This window comes from Psittacula echo (genome assembly GCF_963264785.1).
Source record: "Psittacula echo genome assembly, chromosome: 19".
Classification (NCBI taxonomy): Eukaryota; Metazoa; Chordata; class Aves; order Psittaciformes; family Psittacidae; genus Psittacula; species Psittacula echo.
The window spans coordinates 5,950,655-5,971,298 of NC_137755.1; the positions used below are offsets into that span (position 1 = coordinate 5,950,655).

The 20,644-nt window shown below is 50.1% G+C and overlaps 1 protein-coding gene across 1 annotated transcript in view; it reads left to right on the forward strand.

Moving 5' to 3' along the window:
• The window catches only part of LOC308228605 (olfactory receptor 14C36-like), a gene marked incomplete at both ends in the record, with an annotated part of 74,484 nt that extends 54,766 nt beyond the window's left edge, over positions 1-19,718 (forward strand). The window contains one exon of the mRNA XM_080631977.1: positions 19,585-19,718. Within this exon, the coding sequence (XP_080488103.1) occupies positions 19,585-19,718 (134 nt within the window). The remainder of the gene's footprint in view (positions 1-19,584) is intronic.
• Between the last annotated feature and the right edge of the window lie 926 nt (positions 19,719-20,644).

Genomic DNA, 20,644 nt, shown 5'->3' on the forward strand with positions numbered 1-20,644 from the left:
TCTTCACGTACCTACCCCTGATCTGAACTGGGACCATAATCGGGACAGGCAAGCTTTGAAACAATAGCGGAGGTGGATTTTATTCAGCGTTAGGAATGCGGTCCCCAAGGCAGTGAGCTGGTCTAAGCTATATGAAATAAAGCAAGATATATATGAACCACCACCTGGATTCGTGGGAAGATTAAAAGATGTGATGCATAAATATACTACTATTGATCCTGAAGCAGAGGAAGGAAGAAAAGAGTTAGGCCATTTAACAAAAAGTCAATCCACGGAAGACATAAGGAAAAAGGTACAAACGCTTCACGGGGAGGACCAATGTGATTTGGTAAAAATCGAGCGACCTCCACGGCTTTGTGATGGTGGCAGCATCGTGCCCATGGCACTGGGCACCCAGGGGTGCTCTGGGAGTGGACATGGGGGGACCAGCCTCTGCCCTCTGCTGCCAGAGCCGTAGGTTCAGTCTCAGTAAAAGACAAACCTCAAGCCCTGCAGCAGCCACACTGAGCTCCCCTGCACACAGCACGCTCGCAGCATCCTTCATCCCGCAGCCTCGCAAGAAAGGGATGGCTCCATCCCGCCAAGTGCTTCCTTTTACTTCAATCCGCATAGAAAACAAACCAGATTCCTATGTTCCTACCCTGTGCGCTATTTACTGTGAGCACAAATCCCATCTACTTAATATGCAGTCCTACGGCCAGACCCGATAGGGCAGACTGCCAGCGCCAGCCCCCACCCTGCCCCAGCCCCAGACAAGACCCCCCCGCAAAATAGCAACCCTCAGTTGTAGACTGAGAATCAGAGCAACAACAGGAAAAGTAAAATCTTCTATCGCTAAAATCACTATGAAGAGCTGTACAGCAAACTTTGCTGCTGTAGAACTGTTGTGGTTTAAAAGGCACAGAGCATAAAAGTAGACAGGAGAGAGGATAAAGCTAACCAGCAGTGATGCCCAATGCAATTGCTCAGTACCCACTGAGGGATACCCAGCCTGACCCACTCCCATCCCTTCAGGGTGACTCCCCCAGTTTCTATGCTGGGCATGACGTGCTGTGGGATGGAATACCCCTTTGGCTAGTTTGGGTCAGGTGTCCTGTCTGCTTCCTCCTGGCTTTTTGTGCCCCTCCTCACTGCAGAGCATGAAAGACTGAAAAGTCCTTGATCAGGGTAAGTGCTACTGAGCAACAACGAAAGCATCAGTGTGTTACGAACGTTATTGCCAGAATAATGCGAGAACACAGCACTGCATCAGCTACAGGAAAGAGAATTAATTCTATCCCAGCCAAAACACCACCCAGGGGGCTGGGAGCTCAACCCCTTCAAATTGCCTTCTTGAGCTTACGTGGTTTACCTTTAATGCTTATTTCTAGTCAAGGTGGTTTGAATCCTACTAACCCTTAAAGCTGTCACAATGTAATTAGAGAAACCCAAGATGGATCAAACTATTTTTAAAGAAGTCATCTTTTAGAAACTTGCATGCCACAAGAAAATTGCTCTTTTGTTAGATTTAGTCTCAAGTACCTTTATGCAGATGTTGGTTTGAGGCTGCAGCTGGGGAGCTGTTGGTGACTCCCATCCAATGCAAGTGGGTGCATTCACTGGCAGGTCCTGCCGCCATCCCCAGCATGCCCAGCCCCTGCCCCAGAGTGGGCTCCATCCCTGCCTGCACCTCCCCTGCTGGGTCAGGCCTCGCTTTTTGTGCCCTCCTGGCACAGCCCAGCCCACCTCACCCCACTGCATCCCTGCTGTACCCCCTGCCCACCCCGCTCCATCCCCTCCCACAGCCCTGACACAGCTCCACTGCATCTCTGCCCCCGACCCCCTGCCTCCCATCTCAATCCCAACCCACAGCCGTGCCCTTCCCACTCAATCCCTGACACAGCCCTGCTCACTCTGCTCCTGACTGCCTCCTTTGGGCTCCATCCCACCCGATCCTGGTTCAGTTCTGGCTCCATCTTGCTCCATCTCGGCTCCATCCTGCTCATTCCTAGTTTGATCCTGGCTCTATGCCCGGTTCAATCCCAGCTCCATTTCGCTCGTACCCGGTTCGATCCTGGCTCCAAAGGTTCCTGCCAAGAAACACCAAGTGCTGGAACTCACCTGCCTCTGCCCCGGGAGCAGGGTCAGGCCCCACAGCTCTGCTCCTGCCAGCGCTGCCGAGCCCTACAGGCACTTGATGGTGCCATCAGAGCACTCCACACACCGCAGCACGGGCTGGGCCATTGCTGTGGCTCCGTCAGAGGCACAACTGCCTTTGGAAGCTGCCAGCGAACAACAAGAGCTGAGAAGAGGCTGCAGAAGAGCCCTGCTGTGGGGCTGAAAGCCAGGGGTGGTGCGGGGGAAAGGAGAAACTACAGAGCCTCAGCCCTGGGGCTTCTTTCAGAGGAGGTGGCGCTGCTGCCCTTGATCCTGGCTATTTTCCGGGCCTGACCTGCCCTCAATGGGCTCCAGTGGCCTCTGCTGAGGCCAGCAGCAGAGACAGGATGTTCCTGCATAAATGTCTGCACCTGATCCTGGGCCTGACTCAGTGCTGAGAGCTCTTCTGCAGCCAAATGCAGATCCTGTTTTACAGTCATACAGTCACAGTGATATGCGGATAAACTCCACAACTCATTAAAGTTGTAAAGTAGGTATGCTTTATTCAGCGCTGAGATGCATGGGGAATCGTTCCTCCGAAAGCATGCGCAGCCCAGAGTTGTTTCATCCAGTCCCAGCCTCTGCATGCCCAGTGCCATGGGCACGATGCTGCTGCCATCACAAAGCCGTGGCGGTTGCTGTGGAGACGCCCATTGTGATGGGGCCCCCACGCTGAGCGTGGGCTATTGAAGGAGCCAGAGCCCTGCAGGAACCAGTGCAGAGGAGACCCCTCCCTCGGGAGGCTGCATCTCCCGTGCCTGCCCTGCGCATCCAGGTATGTGTTCTTTGACTTTGCAATCCTCTTTTAGTGTTGGCTTGAAACACATGGTGGGTGCAAAGCAGGAGCCTTCTGTGTGCAGGAGGCATGTGTGTAACTCACCATCCTTCATCGGGTTTCTTGGCTCCTAAGACTAGGTAATTTCCCATCCTCTGTTTGATAAATTGGAACTTCATTATCCAAGCTCTGATACTTATGAGGCAATAGTAATGAAAGGTCCCCACCCAGAGCTTCTTCAGCTGCTTTGTCAGCAATGTGATTACCAATATTCTCTGGAGTGTTATCAAACTGATGTGCCTTAAAAGCAGATTTTGACTTTCTGACGATTTCAGAAGTCTCAGTAGCACCATCAGCTCAGCTTTCTGTGCTGATGTGTTGGGGCAGGAGGAATGTAGGGCTTTAGCCTCTATTATGTTTGGTTTAGCTCTATTATGTTATGGTCTGTAAACAGTTGTGGGTCAGCTCTCCTGCTTCTGAATCTGTTGTCAAAACCACTGCTGCTTCAAAATGTTTGATACTTTGAAGTCTACGTCTTCTTGTCATAGAATCACAGCCTGCTTGGGGAAAGCCAATGACTGCTTTTCTGTTCCAGAATGGTTGTTAGCCTGTGAAGTACAAATACGGTCCATTTTTGTCCCAAAGTATTTGATAAACTTTTCTATTTGGGTCTCTAGTCCTTTTCTTGCTTCCAGTTTTATAGGATCCTGTTTCTGTTTTAGCGGTGTCATGTTTGGTTTCAGAGAAATAGTTACTGCTTCTGCAGCTCGTGATGGTCCCGGAGCTCCGGCAGCCCATACTTGTGGATGTACCCACTTCCTCTGGGATATCCGGCTCTGTGCCTGGTTTCTGTAACATAAAAACTCGGGCCTCCACAGCCTTTTCATCGGGAACATGGACCTGAATTTTCTTTCTTTAACCCTAATGGATGCATGTAATTTACTCAGTAAATCCCTATCCAATAACAGCACGGGGCACTCGGGCATGCAAAGAAGTTGATGGCTCAACATCTGTTTGCCAGTTTCTCAAATGTAAAGGAAGGCCGGGTTCCTGTCCACCTGTGGCACCAATGCCTGCAGCGGTTTGTTTGCTTAATTGCCCTTTACAAGTATCTATAACAGAATAAGTAGCTTCTGTTTCTACAAGGAATTTTACCTTCTCATTCCCCAACCTAACTGTAGCCAGGGGCTCTGCTGGGGAGGGATTCGAATCTTCCCCCGCTCCTCCTCAATCTCCATCTAAAGGAATCATTCTCTCTGCCTGTCCTGACGGTCCACTAAATCTCCAGTGTTTCTTTTGATTCTGAGGGCATTTTCCCTTCGAGTGCAACCTGTGGAATCTGTTCACAAACCTTTCCATGTAATCCTTGTTTCCACTCCTCCTGGACCACTCCCTCGTTTCCTGGTTTCTTGTGGGATAGCTACAGGCAGCAAGTTTTCTCTCTTTTTTTTCCCTTAAAGGTCCCAGTTTTACTCTGGAGCTTATCTTATGGCTCCACATATATATTAACAAATTCCTAGTTGAAACTTTCTAACCCACAAAACACAATATTGTATTATATTAATAATTATATTAATTCTATTAATAATGCCTATATTAATAATCAGGGACTGAAAGCCCTCCCCAGTACTATTGAACCACTTGAACCATTTCAGAGAACTTGCACCAGAGCAATAGTGGTCCGATTGTGATAGGTCTCCAAGGCCATATCCCTTATTTTTTACCAAATCACATTGGTCCTCCCCGTGAAGATTTTGTACCTTTTTCCTCATATCTTCCGTGGATTGACTTTTTGTTAAATGGCCTCTTTCCTTCTTTCCTCTTCTGCAGGATCAATAGTAGTATATTTATGCATCACATCTTTTAATCTTCCCACGAATCCAGGTGGTGGTTCATATATATCTTGCTTTATTTCATATAGCTTAGACCAGCTCACTGCCTTGGGGACCGCATTCCTAACGCTGAATAAAATCCACCTCCGCTATTGTTTCAAAGCTTGCCTGTCCCGATTATGGTCCCAGTTCAGATCAGGGGTAGGTACGTGAAGATTCACTGAACCTGTTGCTGTGCCTGCTGTTATTTGTTGTTCTACTGCGGTCTGAGCTATATGAATAATTATGTTTGTGTCAACACTCTGGAAAGCAAGATGCATAATTACCAGACACTTGTTTCCAACTCTTCAAATCTATAATGGTAAAGGGAATCTTCATAATGAGTAGACCATCATTACACACAGCTTGACTTAAAGGCGTAATCAGATTTTCCCCTAATTTTCCCCTAGTTTGCTCTGCTGAAGAGCAAAATCCTTCGGCCTGTGCCCCCCCCCGAAAAAAAAATCTCCGGTGCCTGTGCTGGTGCTTGTGCTTGATTCTCATTGTCAGCACCTTCAGCCCCATTATTCACAGTACCCCTTCTCCAGGGGGCTACCATCAATTCCAAATCCTCCTCCGCATTCCTCAAATGTTTAGTGCATAGTGCCCTATGGTGAGGCACTGGGAGATGACAACTGCTCCTTGGAACACAAGCTGCTGGTGGAGGAGGCAAGAGCAGCTCCTATCCTGGTTCCTGTCTTGGTGCCTGGACAGGCAGCGGGGCTGCTGTGACACACTCTGACATCACCTGCCACACACTGTGACGTCACCTGCCATGCACTAGGACATCACGGCTCCCACTGCTTATATTGCATGCAGTGACTCCCCACGGCAGTCACTGTGCAGAGATGACTCTGAGAACTTCCCAAAGCAGCACGTACAGCATCATCGGGTGGCATCCAAGAGGAGGGACCTTCTGCACTGCCAGCGCCAGCATCCCCAGGTGCATCAACCCTCCACGATGGCCCAAGGGTTTGTGGGGAGTTTCCAACCTCTGCCTGGGAGTCCCTGTTCCAGGGGCACCCACAGTTCCTCCGGTTGCTGCAGTCCTGGCTTGTCTTGGGAACTGGAGCAGTTCTTTGGTGTGAAGGGTTTCATGGCTGCCTGGGCAGGCAGCGGGGCTGGTGCTGGCCTCAGGGCTGAGCTCCCATCCCCTGGTCAGGCAGCAGGGCTGGTGCTGACATCGGAGTTGATCTCCCAGCCCCCTGGGTGGTGTTTTGGCTGGGATAGAATTAATTCTCTTTCCTGTAGCTGATGCAGTGCTGTGTTCTCGCATTATTCTGGCAATAACGTTCGTAACACACTGATGCTTTCGTTGTTGCTCAGTAGCACTTACCCTGATCAAGGACTTTTCAGTCTCTCATGCTCTGCAGTGAGGAGGGGCACAAAAAGCCAGGAGGAAGCAGACAGGACACCTGACCCAAACTAGCCAAAGGGGTATTCCATCCCACAGCACGTCATGCCCAGCATAGAAACTGGGGGAGTCACCCTGAAGGGATGGGATTGGGTCAGGCTGGGTATCGCTCAGTGGGTACTGAGCAATTGCATTGGGCATCACTGCTGGTTAGCTTTATCCTCTCTCCTGTCTAGTTCTATGCTCTGTGCCTTTTAAACCACAACAGTTCTACAGCAGCAAAGTTTGCTGTACAGCTCTTCATAGTGATTTTAGTGATAGAAGATTTTACTTTTCCTGTTGTTGCTCTGATTCTCAGTCTACAACTGAGGGTTGCTATTTTGCGGGGGGGTCTTGTCTGGGGCTGGGGCAGGGTGGGGGCTGGCGCTGGCAGTCTGCCCTATCGGGTCTGGCCGTAGGACTGCATATTAAGTAGATGGGATTTGTGCTCACAGTAAATAGCGCACAGTGTAGGGAACATAGGAATCTGGTTTGTTTTCTATGCGGATTGAAGTAAAAGGAAGCACTTGGCGGGATGGAGCCATCCCTTTCTTCTGGGGTTGTGGGATGAAGGATGCTGCGAGCGTGCTGTGTGCAGGGGAGCTCAGTGTGGCTGCTGCAGGGCTTGAGGTTTGTCTTTTACTGAGACTGAACCTACGGCTCTGGCAGCAGAGGGCAGAGGCTGGTCCCCCCATGTCCACTCCCGGAGCACCCCTGGGTGCCCAGTGCCACGGGCACGATGCTGCCGCCATCACAAAGCTGTGGTGGTCGCTGCGGAGACGCCCATTGTGATGGGGCCCCCACGCTGAGCGTGGGCTATTGAAGGAGCCAGAGCCCTGCAGTAACCAGTGCAGAGGAGACCCCTCCCTTGGGAGGCTGCATCTCCCGTGGCTGCCCTGTGCATCCAGGTACGGGTTCTTTGACTTTTCAATCCTGTTTTAGTGCTGGCTTGAAACACATTTTGTGTGCGTGCTCTAAAGGGAGGAGAAGCTGTCAGGAGATGTGCTGGTGCCATCCCAGCTGTAGGAGCAGGGGCTGGGTGAGGAGGAGGCGCTGGGCTTGTTCCTGTGCTTGGAGCTGAGCTCTGCCTGCAGAGGTGCTGGGGGCGAAGCAGGAACCTTCTGTGTGCAGGAGCTGCTGGTGTCAGAGGTGCTGAGAAGGTGTCAGGGCAGGAGCAGCCCCTGGGCAGTGCAGCTGCTGGTGCTGTCCCTGGGAGCTCAGCTCAAGGGGACCTGCCTGGCTCTGGCCAGGCCCGCGCAAGCCCCCCGGGCATTGCGGAAGGCAGGAGGGGTGCTGGCAGGTTCTAGTGATCCCTGTGCCAGGCATTCCACAAGTCACAGAAATTTCTAAACTGAAAAGTAGAGAAAAAAAAAAACCCTCAAAATAACTTTTATCCGTTGCCCTTTGCAATCTTCCTGCACTCGGAATCCTAAAATGTGCTGTGCAATCTGCAAGGCTTGACAAATCCCAAAGGTTTTAATGAGCCCCATGGTGTATTTTGGCTGAGTCCATGAACCTCAGGTGCTGAGAGGAGACTGAGGAAACCTTTCAAGAAGTCCAAGTCAGAAACAAAACCCCTAGGCCCTTCAGCATTAATGGACCCCACTGAGGGCTGTTACTGACAAAGCCTCCCCAGGGACTCGTTAAAACAAGTAACTGGAGGCTGTGACTCCTGGGAGACAAGATGCAGGTATCTGGTGGTGAGAAAACCTTTGGTTTGTTTGATGAAGCAGAAAGGCCAAGCCCTGACCACAGCCCTTGGAGAAGAAGAGCCTGAAATCCTGAGAATGAAAGTTCTCCTCAAAGGCCTTGATGAAAGAGGCAACTGCCATAGCCCAGGGCAACAGAGACCTTTTGTTCTTTTGGGCCTTCCAGCCTTGCCAGAATCCTCACTCATCTCTGCTGCAGGCTGTCCTGCACTGGCCCATGCCTGCACCTCTTTCCCTTCAGGCTGTTGACACCCATCTTGCTTTCCCACCTGGCTCTCACCTGGCATTTCTGCACCTTCAGTCACATCTCTGCACCCATCGCTGTCTGCTCCTTGAAACACAAAGCCATGGGCTGAGCCAGACTCCCTCTGGGTGACCTCTTGCACCACAACTCCACATTTGAGAGACATTTCTCTTTCCTAACTTTGAGTCTGAACCTTCTAAATGGCACTTTGCAGAGGTTTCCTTCTCTTCCTGCTAGCAAGAAAACTCCATCATCTCTGAAGCCACATTTCAAGTAGTTGTAGGCTGCTACTATAGTGTCAATTCAGCAGGTGGAGTGAATATCCCTCAGCAAGGCCATCTACAGGAGGCTTCTAGAGGAATGGGTGATGCCATCAGGATAGAGAACTAAGCACCATGGGAGAGCAGTGGGAAAAGCCAATGGTCTGGATTGAGAACTTCCTGGCAAAAGCCAGAAGTAAAGGTGGTGTCCTTGGGTGCAAGGTACCCCATGTTCAGGGGACAGGGCACCTCATTTGGGACAGCTTCCTGCCTGTAGCACCCTCTCTGCTGCGCACGCTCCTTTCTCTGCCCACGCTCACAAGTGTCTCACAGAAGCTTTGCACTTGCCCTGCAGCAGCGACCCCTCACTGCAGGAGGTTCCTGCATTCTGCAGGCTCAGGGATGGATCCTGCATTCCAGGCAAGTTTGGGTAGTGCAGGAGAGGCAGACAGGGAGGTCGGCTCATGGGGCATGAGGAGCAGTGTTCAGGCACCCCCAGCAGTGGGCATTCCCCATGGGCCACGCTGAGGCATGTTCCCATGAGGGAAACTTCTCAGACAGCCTCTGCTTTGTCCAGGCTCTGCAGCCACACTCCAGGAACACCTACTCCTCCTCCACCTACAGACATCAACTGCTCTCCATTGCTGGGCTCCATCCTGCTTGTAAGGATTGGTTAAAGCCCTGAACCATCACCTCGTTTCTTGCTGACTTCCCTCCACCCTCCCTCACCTCCCTGCACACTGCTCATTGCCACCAGTAACTCACTGAAGAGTTAAGAAGCTCTCCAGGCTTTCCTCAGGGGGTGACCATGTTTCTCCATTCACCATTGATGGATCCATGGAGTGCCAGGTGTGAGGTTCCTGCAGAGGCAGAGCTGCCCCTGGGCAGAGCCCTGCTGCCGGGAGGGGTGTGCAGGGCAGAGCTGAGCACACAGCCCATGGGATGGGCTCTGGGAGCACTGAGAGGGAGCAGAGCTGGGCCCAGAGCAGCAGCTCCTGGCAGGGACAGCTCCAGGCAGCAGAGACATGGGCAGGGAGTGGGGGGAAAGGGCAGCCCAGGCCTGGGGAGGGTGCGTTCAGGCAGCTCTCTTGGTGCCTGGCACTGGAGGTGGCTGCTGGCCATGCTCTGCTGGGCACAGTCCTTTGCTTCTGCCCATGAGAGCTCCATGATCTGTCCCTTTAAACCGTGCTGCCCTGCTCTCAGCACGGGACAGGTTTTTGTGGGGGTTCTTAAGAGCAATTTGTGTGTGAAGGCACCTTGCAGGCAGTGGGAGTTTCAGCACAGGGCAGATGGGAAAGGTCTGATGGACACTGCAGCTCTCCTGCCTCTGCACTAATCTGCAAAAAGCTGAGGACTTCTCCCTATTTCAGTACTCTTCAGGTTTTCAGTCATACAGAGAATGTTTTATAACACCCCCTCAAAAAAAACCCTCACAAACCTCAGCAGTGCTATGCCAGTAAATAAATAACACAGTCAAAGAGTCTAAGGCCTTGCTGAGCCTCTCTTGCACAGACCAGACTCATCGGAGTCATGAGTACATGTAGAGGACTTTACAATCAATCTGGATTTCATCTGACATCCCTTGTGAACGTCAGAGCTGGGCAAAGCACAGCTTCAGAGCAAACCTGACTCCCATCCAACCTGGCCTTGAACACTGCCAGGGATGGGGCAGCCACATCTTCTCTGAGCACCCTGTGCCAGCTCCTCAGCACCCTCACAGAGAAGAACTTCCTCCTAATGTCCTAGCTAAACCTGCCTTTTTTTCAGCTGAAGCCATTCCCCCTTGTCCTGTCACTGCACACCCTTGCAGAAAGCCCCTCTCCAGATTTCTTGTAGGCCCTGTCTAAGTATGGGCAGATTGCTAGGATGTCTCCCTGCAGCCTTCTCCAGGCTCAGCACCCTCAGCTCTCTCAGCTGTCATCATTGGAGATGAGCTCCAGCCCTCAGAGCAACTTCAGGGCCCTTCATAAACCCATCTTTGTAGGATCATAAGAGAACAGTGTTTGGAAGGGACCCCAGAAGGTCTCAAGTCCAACTCGTCAGGAACAGGGTCACAGCTAGTGGTTCAAGGCTTGATTCAGTCTGAGTTGGAAATCCCCAAGGCCAGAGCCTGCACAGCCTCTCTGGGTGACCTGATGCAGCACTTGCCTGAGCCTAGGGGAACATGTTTTCCTTCTGTCCTGCCTGAACCTCTCCTCTGTCACTCTCCCCCATTGCCTTTTGTCCTCCCACCAGGCACCATTGTCAGGAGCCTGGCTCTGTATGCTCCATGTCCTCCTTGCCAGTACATGCAGCCAGTCCTCAACAGCCTTCCCTTCCCAAGATCTCAGGTCCCCATCAGCCTTCCCTTCTCCAGGCTGGACAAGCCCAGCTCCCCCAGCCTCTCCCCACAGGCACCGTGCTCCAGTCCCCACCTGTCCTGAGGGCCCATTGCTAAACCCACTCCTGCTTGCCAATAGCGTTCCTGAATTGGGGATCTGAAACCTGGATGGAGTATTCCAGAGCATCCCTTCCCTTGTTCTCCTGCCGTGCTCCTGGTCATACAGCCCGCCATGCTGCTGTCCTCCCTTGCTGCCAGGGCACACGCTGCCTCCTGTCCAGCTCCTGCCCACCCAGTTCTTTCCCATGGGCTGCTCCCAGCCAGGCAGCCCCAGCCTGTGCCATTGCAGGGGAGTCCCCTGTAGGGACCCCTCTGTCCCCTGCTCTCCTGCCCAGGACACCCTGAGAGCTCTGCAGCCCCCCCATGCCATCCCATCTTACCACACCAGCACAACAGCCCTGGCCCTTGGGCTCCTCAAGAGCTCTTCCTGCTCCAGGCACAGAGCAGCCATCCCAGAGCTGGAGCAGCCAGAAAGCTGATTTCATTCCCCTTCATTCCTGCCATGTGAGCACATAGCACAGAGAAGAAGTTGCTGCAGGATGGTTTATTGTGCTTAAATACAATGAGAGATTTTCAGTGACACACTGTGGGTCAGACAAGGAGGGAAGATACTGAAGTAGCAGGGGGGGAAAACTGATATGGCTTTGAAGACAATATCACCAAAAGTGAAATATTACCCAAATTGTAAAGCAGCAAAGACAGACGTGGCCTGTTGTCGCGGAATGGACTCAGTCAGTGATCAATGTGATCAGACAAAGCCATTTATTATAGAAAACTAACTCTTTATATACTATTTCTTAAAGTTGTTTGCACTAACTTGGCACATTGTGATTGGATACATATCTGTGAGGCCCTTAACAACTAACATAGAATTGGTTAAGCACAGGTGTGAGAACCTGACCTTCAAAGTTTTCCAACAGTCCTCAATTTAGCAACTCAGTAAATTCCAGCTCTTTCTTATCTTGCTGGGTTTCTCACTCCCAGTGCCTCTCTCCCATCCTCCTTCACCTTTTGCTGTTCCTTTGTTCATGTCGAACTCCATGTAGGCACTTGCTGATCTGGGTACATGGCCATTCTTTGCCAGAAAGTCATCCACATCTCCCCCTTTTTCTTTTTACACAAGCCATACGCGCTTTGTAGCATTCAAAACCATGCATTGAATACATTGAAAAATACACGGCAATAAAATACACAAAACACCACCTGCCCTGAACACACACACACACATACACACACACTCACGCATGGGATCCCACAAGCAAACTCCATACAATTACAATATTCAAAACACAAAACCCAGACAATCATTACTCCCACTACATGGTCCCTCATATGGAACGTGGCGTAAGGACCCTGTGAAGACAATCAAGAAACTAGCTCCAAGAAGCATCACCACAGTGCGAGGTGGCAGGCTCAACTTCAGCAGGCATCCCTGCAGAGGCTCTGCCTCCCCCACATTGCATGAGCCTTGGGCTTTTACACTGACCAAAATGCACACTCATTCCAATGCAGGTGGCCAGCCTACATCTGTGTAGAAGATGTAGTACTTCTTCTGTAGAAGAAGTGGTCAGCAATATCCATAAAAGTCTCCAAGAGTTGATAGAAACATGGATATACTTATATTTGCTATCTTCTAGTACATGTGGATCACAGAGAGACTATCAAATGAGTTTTATATGGGGTCCCAAGACCACAGTCCGTCATGGTACTCATATAACGTGTTCAAAAGGCTATAAGGGTTAATACTTGCCCATTTACTTAAAGGGACTCCTAATAACGGTACACGAAATTGCTCTATATTTCCACACACCCAACAGTTTTTCACTTGCGTATAATTAACTACCTTTTCTAACAGATCTACATAAACATTAGCCTTAAAAGTAGTATAGCTATCTGTAACATAAACATGAATATTGAAAGAAAGAAGGTTCTATTTACACTCATGACTATGTCTATCTTCGTGCTTCTAAGCAAATGGCTTAGCACAACTTCGCATAGTCCCCTCCCAATGCTCAGGAGGAATCTGCCATTTGTATGGCACCAGTAAGGGCTTTGAACATTCAAATTGAATAATGCGTATCTGCTTCTTCTGCCTCAATACCCGTCTCTGCAGCTCAAACTCTCCTTCAAAAATTCTAGGCGTGAAACCTGGCTCGTGCCTCGTCATCCAGCCGATTCATTCACTGGCAATGAGGGTGTTCTGGCTTCTTTTGGCAATGCTGGCTCCTTCTGGCAACGCTGGCTCCTTCCAAGGTTTCACCCATCGAGCCGGTACCCAACACAGACCAGAGTCTGTGATTACACACATATAGCCTCTACCAGTTAGTTTTACTTCCACAGGACCCTTCCAGATACCAGTTTCCAGATCCTTATACTGGACCAGTATACCCTGAGTCTTATTCACATAACCTGACCCTAACGCTTGACCATGTATTACAGCAGGAGGGTCACTGGAGTCTCCTACCAATTGCAAAAAGTTCATAACATACACAGCTTTCTGTATTCTTGCTGCCGGGGTAAGACCTTCTTCCCCCGTTTTTTGTTTTTCTAACAATTGTTTCAAAGTCTGATGCGTCCGTTCAATAATAGCCTGACCTGTAGGAGAATGAGGAATACTAGTGATATGAGCAATGCCCCAATTATTTAAAAATTTAGACAGCATTGAAGAAGTGTAGCTAGGTGCATTATCCGTTTTAAGCTGCAAAGGTACTCCCATAACTGTGAAACAGCCACGCAAATGCGTGATCACGTGGTGTGCGGTTTCGCCAGCCAGAGGGGTAGCCCAAACAAAGTGAGAAAAGGTGTTGATAGTAACATGGACATACTTCAATTTTCCAAAAGATGATACATGGGTTACATCCATCTGCCAAAGTTGGAGAGGTTGGAGACCTCGAGGATTGACTCCAAGGCCTATGCCTATTGTCTGGCCCTGACAATCAGGACAAGACTGTACAATGCCTCGGGCATCTGTCAGGGAGAAGCCAAACTGCCGAACTAACATTTTTGCTGATTGGTGAAAGAAGGCGTGAGATGCTCGGGCTTGTTGAAAAATATCTACCGGTGGTCCTGCCCAAGCTGGAGCAACTAATTTATCTGCTTTGTCATTACCATCACTAAGGCTCCCTGGGAGGCCCGAGTGACTGCGGAGTCCATTGTGCCAACAGACTAAACGGATGATACTGATTGTTTGCAACAAACAAAGCTATAGATAAATCTGGGTTCCATTGGGAAGCATAAGAAGTAGATATTTTAGCCATAATATGGGCTAGGGCCTCATGCTGGATTTTTGACAGAGTTCCCTTTTCCTCTGTCTGTGGTTTGCTCTTCAAAAGAGGTATTAGTTCTGCCAAATCGTCATTAGTAATTCCACGTAAGGAACAGATCCACTGAATGTCACTGAATGTCACCTATCAATTTCTGCACGTCTGACAAGGTTCTTATCTCTGTAGTAATCTTCATCTTCTGGGGCCTAACATCAGTTCCGGAAATAATCCACCCCAGGTGTCTCCATGGGGCATTACGCTGTACCTTTTCAGGTGCAATTACTAAACGTACTTTTGCCAGTTTGGAGAGGTATCCGTTATGGTAAAATCCATTGCTGTTGCCACATCCACTCCGGCACTCCCTGCTGTAGCGGATTGGATGCAGTCCAAACACCCTGATTTTGTGTCATCGCGCGGGGTGGCGTCACGCTCACATTCAAGTTTCCCAATGGAGTTCCATCTTTCTTATACTTCAAGTGACATTCAGTTGCCCTATGGCCATGTTTGTCGCATCTAGTACAACCACCTGTAAAACCTGAAGCACCACCTGCTGGGTTAGTTTTCTTTACTGTAGATTGTTTTCTGTGATGTCCCATTCTCCCACAATTAAAACATCTCATGCCCTTCATACCCCCTCGATCACCTCAACCTTGCTGTAACAGAGGTTTGACAGCAGCGGCAAAGGCAGTAGCCATGTATTCTGCCTTTTCCTCGGCCGTGCCCACCTTAGAACAAGCGTCCATCATTTCCTGCAAGCCAGCAGATTTCGGTAAAACCTGTAAAATACACTTACAAGCTGGGTTAGCATTTTCCACAGCCAAGGACATAAGCACAGATTCTTTAGCATTAGGTGCCAAATCAATATTTTTCTCAATAGCTGCTGACAATCTATCAATAAATTGCATATATGGCTCAGTAATTCCCTGTTTTATCAATATATAGGAGGGATTAGCTTTTCCTGCTTCTGGCACAGCTTTCAAAGCAGCTAAGGCCAATTGCTGCGCTTGCTGTAACACCTCGGTTCTCATACAAGCCTGTACTGCATCAGGGTGAAATTGTCCCTTCCCTATTAACATTTCAGATGTAACACCATGTAAGGGATCATTAGGATTGCAACCTAAATTATCATCAATGGCTCTTTCAGCAAGCTCCTCAAACCCACTTTCAAAATGTAATAGCTGCGAAGGAGTTAACAGGACTGAAGTTACCTTAAGACAATCATTGGGAGTTAAGACCATACTAGAAAACAAGGCAGTTAACATTTGTTGTGTATACGGAGAAGACGACCCATATTAAGAAATTGCTCCCTTAAGTTCCTTTATGATTTTCCAGTCCATAGGAGTCCATTGGGTTTGTCCCTGAGCATTCATAATAACCGGAAATGCAGCGAGAACGTCAATCGGCAGAACAGTGCCGTCTATGATTGCGTCTTGAATAAGACCTCGCCATCTCAAGGCACTAGGGTTAGTTTGCAGAGGGGGCTTTGAGGGCGGTGGCAAGGGTGTAACAAAAGGATTAACCTTGTTTAACTTCTCTGATTCGTGCCCCTCTCTCTTTGCTCTAATTGGTCTCATAGCTCCTGTAATTTTTTATTTAAAAGCTTAGTCCACTGCCCCCAATCCTGTTTAATTTTTGGCCCCAGTTGGGGCAACGCTAACGATGGTGTACATGGTACGGGTGGGTATAAATTCGGAGTCTCACTGTCCTCCTCTGGAGGTTCCCATTCTTCTGCATCAGGCGGTGGAAGGGCGGTGGAGGGGGCTGTGATGGCGGCGTGAGGGGTGGGCAGGCCAGTATCAATGTGAGGGGCGGGCAGGGGAATTTGGGGGCTGGGCTCAGGGGCAGTAGTAGCACAAGAAGGATTCGAGTCAGGGCGTTTTGGCGGTACATCATCCTTTTCAAAATCCCGATCACTAGTTATTGCTGCCGCCGGTGAAGGCGTTGTCAGCACAGGATAGGGAGGATGCGCTGGATCCTCAAACATTCGCACTCTAGGGTGCACAAGCTTTCAAACCAGATGTTTTGCGCTTGAAGCGGCAGGCAGTTCCCCCTTAACTACGGCGTCAGGTGTCGGACTCACAGCAGCCGGTCCCCCATGGTTTTGTGAAGGTGAGCCAGAAAAAGCCGCAAAAGCTGACTTTACTACTTGTTGCTCAACCTTCATCGTGGATATGGTTTCTTTTAGTAACCACCACAGGGTAGCTAGAGATTTTTCTTCTTTAGACCCAAGGGTAATTTCGTCCCACAGGCGTGCCCCGATCTTTTCCCAAGTCCCAAGCTCAAAGGCTTCGCCAACACCCTGGATTAAGTTTTTCTCTTTACTCCAGAGCAACAACCTCTTTAACATAGAGTCATCATACTCTATCCCTCTCATAAAGAGGATATGCTGGAAAAGCTTAAATATTGCTGCTTCTTTACTCAATTGAATCCCCATTTTAATCCCTTTCTGAACACTCGGCTGCTCACCTGAATTCCACTGTAGTGTCTCCTGGGCTCAAAGGCTCCATTCCGTTCTGAGGCTTCTGCCTCCCGGGCTCAAAGGCTCCATTCTGTTCCGGTCCTGCCGGATCCCAGTCCTGCCAGATGAATCCCGGTCCTGTCGGATCGACTTCCCTGCGGCACTGCGTTCTTCGTTTTCAGTGTGAAAAAGCCTGTTCAGGCACCATGTGTCGCAGAATGGACTCAGTCGGAGATCAATGTGATCAGACAAAAGCCATTTATTATAGAAAACTAACTCTTTATATACTATTTCTTAAAGTTGTTTGCACTAACTTGGCACATTGTGATTGGATACATATCTGTGAAGCCCTTAACAACTAACATAGAATTGGTTAGCACAGGTGTGAGAACCTGACCTTCAAAGTTTTCCAACAGTCCTCAATTTAGCAACTCAGTAAATTCCAGCTCTTTCTTATCTTGCTGGGATTCTTACTCCCAGTGCCTCACTCCCATCCTCCTTCATCTTTAGTTGTCCCTCGGTTCATGTCGAACTCCACATAGGCACTTGCTGATCTGAGTATGTGGCTGTTCTTTGCCAGAAAATCATCCACATCCATGTATATAAAAGGTCTTTTTATATACCTGAGAGGTCTTTTATACACCTCCAGGGACGGTGACACAAGCACTTCTGTGGGCAGCTTGTTTCTTGTCCCATCATCAGACAGGACAGGCAGGCCAGGACAGGCTGGGATCTCCTTTACCCCCGCTGAAGGAAGGGATTCAGCCTGGTTAGGTGAGGCATCTTATCCTGGGATTGTAGCCATGGGGCTGGAAGGGGACTCAGCTCCCTCCCATGCTCTCCACAAACCCACAGGAGGTGGGATTCAAAGATTACCCTTGTACCACAATCCCCAGTGTCTGCAACAGCACAAAAGGGGATCTCTGAAGTCACAGCTGATTTGGAAAAGCAAAAGATCATTTCCAGAACTCACTCCCTATGGAACTCACCAGTTTGGCAAGTCAGGAACCTGCTTGAAGAAGATGATTAACAATTGACTGCGGAGGCAGAGGAAGCAGCAACAGCAGTGTGGGAAGCACTGCGTGATGTCAAAGTTCCACGTGAGCCATGTCAGAAACCAAGTAGAAACCAGCAGGTCAACCCTCCCACCCAGCTTGGTGTTGGCCTCAAATTTACACATCCCAGTATGGAGCAGTATGGACCAGTTTGCACCATGACAGACCAACATAAGCTCTATGGCCCCAGATCCTGCTGGGGTTTCAATATCCCAGTGCTCATCCCCCCCTCGACCTCCTGGCTCGGGCTCTTTTGGGGGGGACACCCCAAATTAGGCACCCCCCCACTCTAGGGTTGCACCCTCCCTCCCCCCCCGCAGTTCCCTGATACCGGAGCAGGTAGGGGTTAGGTGTGCCCCATGGTGTGTGGTTTGGGGGCAACAAGGAGCGTTTTGGGGCTGGTGTCTTTGGGGGGCAACAGCTTTTTTGGGGCATCACCAGTTGGGGTGGGGGTCGGGCCACTCCAGGATTTTGGGTCCCCAGTTTCATTTGGCAGGACCCATGATGATGGTGGGGTGAGGTTCACTTTTGGGGGTGCTACAGGCAGCACTGCTGGGCTGCAGACATGAGGTGACCTAGGCAGAAGTGGGAAGGGAGCGGAGAACAACACAACCTCCTTGGATAGGGGATGCCCTGCTTGCAATGACAGCAGTGACAAAGCCCCAGTCCCTACCCATAGGGTTCCTGGGTGCAGGTCCCAGCATGACCATGCCACCTCAGCCAGCACAGAGCCTCTTCCCACATCCCTCCTCGCATACAGCATTCACTGCAATGGCCAAAAAGCCAGGGCAAGAGCCAGGCCCAGCAATCACCTGCCAGCGAGCCCACAGCACTGCGTGCCAGCATCATGGGCTGCCACCCAGTTTGGGTTGGGAGGGGCCTTAGTGTGGGGGTTGTATTGAAACTGTCAGAGACCATGGGAAGGAAGAACTACAGCAGGCAATTAGGAGTGACCCGTCCCTGACTGGTACTTGGAAGATGTTGGAACTGGCAAGGAATAAGGATGTCGGAACTGGATAGAGGATGTTGATGAGAAAAATCAGATAGACCTTTTGCCCAAAGTCATAAATATAACTGCAAGGCAGACACAGATGTGCTTAACTAATTGCTTGGATGCATACAAATATCATGTAATCCTTGTAATAAAAGATCCAGCTTGTAGCAGGCTCCGTGCCTTCCATCCTCACACCTTAGAGCTCATCCATCTTCAACCCCAGGCATGGGCAGGGACACCTTCCCCTAGAGCAGGTTGCTTCAAGCCCCTGTGTTCAACCTGGCTTTGAACACGACCAGCCATGGGGCAGACACAGCTTCTCTGGGCACCCTGTGCTGTAGCGTACCAAAGATGAACTCCAGTTCTGGTGAAATCTGAAGACATTTATTTTGCGTCTCCCATCCCTTTCATAGTCTACTAAGTGCTAAGCAGTAACTTTGCACTCTGTTACTTCCTTATCATCCCGATTCAGCGAGAAACTACTAAGGGTTACAAATATTTACATTGTTTGGTCTGTTTCTGAGATACACACCCTGCTTTAGCTTGCAAAACGCCCCCTTCATTTTGCTAAGTGATCTTGGCACTTCATTGTTCTCTTGACTGTTCCCAAGGCTTAAGCCCGACCAGGGCAATAGCACCTGGTGTTTTCTTTACTGTTCCCAAGCCTTAAGCTGGACCAGGGTGATAACGCCTGGATCCATTTTATTAACTATTTCTATCCCATCACCCACCCTGTGCCAGTGTCCCACCACCCTCACAGGGAACAACTTCCTAAGATCTCATCTCAATCTCGCCTCTCTGTCAGGTTAAAGCCCTTCCCCCTTGTCCCATCCCCACAGGCCCTTCACCACACAAGAAATGAGGGCAGATCCCAGGATCTCCCCTCAGCAGCCGCAGCGCTCCGCTGCCGGCTCAGCCAGCACAACTCGCACACCGAGTCCAAAGCAGCCACTCTGGGGAAGTCACTTGAGGTGTTCTTGGCAACTCCTAAAGCACCCCAAGATCGCCATTGCCACCCACCTCGTTCCACGCTCCTGTGTCCACAGGCGTCACCAGCTCTGAGACACCGAGACGGGAACCACCAGAGGAGCTGCTCTTGCCTCCTTCACGAGTAGCTTGTGTTCCGCGGGGCAGCTATGGTCTCTCGGTGCCTCCACTGAAGGGTTTCATGGGGTTCTGAGGCCGCACAAACACGAACACAAGGAGTTCCAGAATCAGCCACCACTGTGGTCCTCAGTCACCATGGTCATTGTGATGCAATGGCCGTGGGACCGCATGGGATTTGTGGGGCCGATGGGATTTGTGCTCACAGTTAATAGTGCACAGTGTAGGGAACATAGGAATCTGGTTTGTTTTCCATGCAGATTGAAATAAAAGGAAGCACTTGAAGGGATGGAGCTGATATGGACTATTGTACAGGGGGGTTGTACAGGGGGGTATTGCTTAGAGTACATTGCTTGCTTAATGCCTACCATGCCTTACCATGATTTATTAGGGGCTACAGCTATTTGCTAAACAATGTACACTGCTTGCTTAATATTTACTGTGCTTGCCAAGGCAGGTTGGAAGGATGCAAGGCTTTTGATAAAAGGAAAGGAACTGTGACTCGGTTCCTGCTCCTTGGACCCCTAAGCCGGCTGAAACCAGCCTCTGAGCTTGGACCAAGACCAAGGGACCAGGGAGCATGCGTGACGACTAGAGGTGAAAAGTTCAGACCCGAGGAAGCCTCATTTACTGCGTCTTGAGACCCTCGCCCACGACAACCAGGAGGCACTGCGCAAGCGCAAAGAACTTTTCTCCCTCATTATAATATGAAGCGGAGATAGACCATTAATAGGTATAGGCATGTTGTGTAACCTGATTAATATGTATACCTTTAGAAAATAAATATAGAGGGAAAAGGATACTGGGTTGCGCATGCTTTTGGAGGAGCGATCCCCCATGCGCCTCAGCTGAATAAAGGCATACCTACTTTACAACTTTAACAAGCTGGGGAGTCTATCCGCATATCAGAGCCATCCCTTTCCTTTGGGGTTGCAGGATGAAGGACGCTGCGAACATGTGGGTTGCGGGGGAGTACAGCGAGGCTGCTGTGGGGCGTGGAGG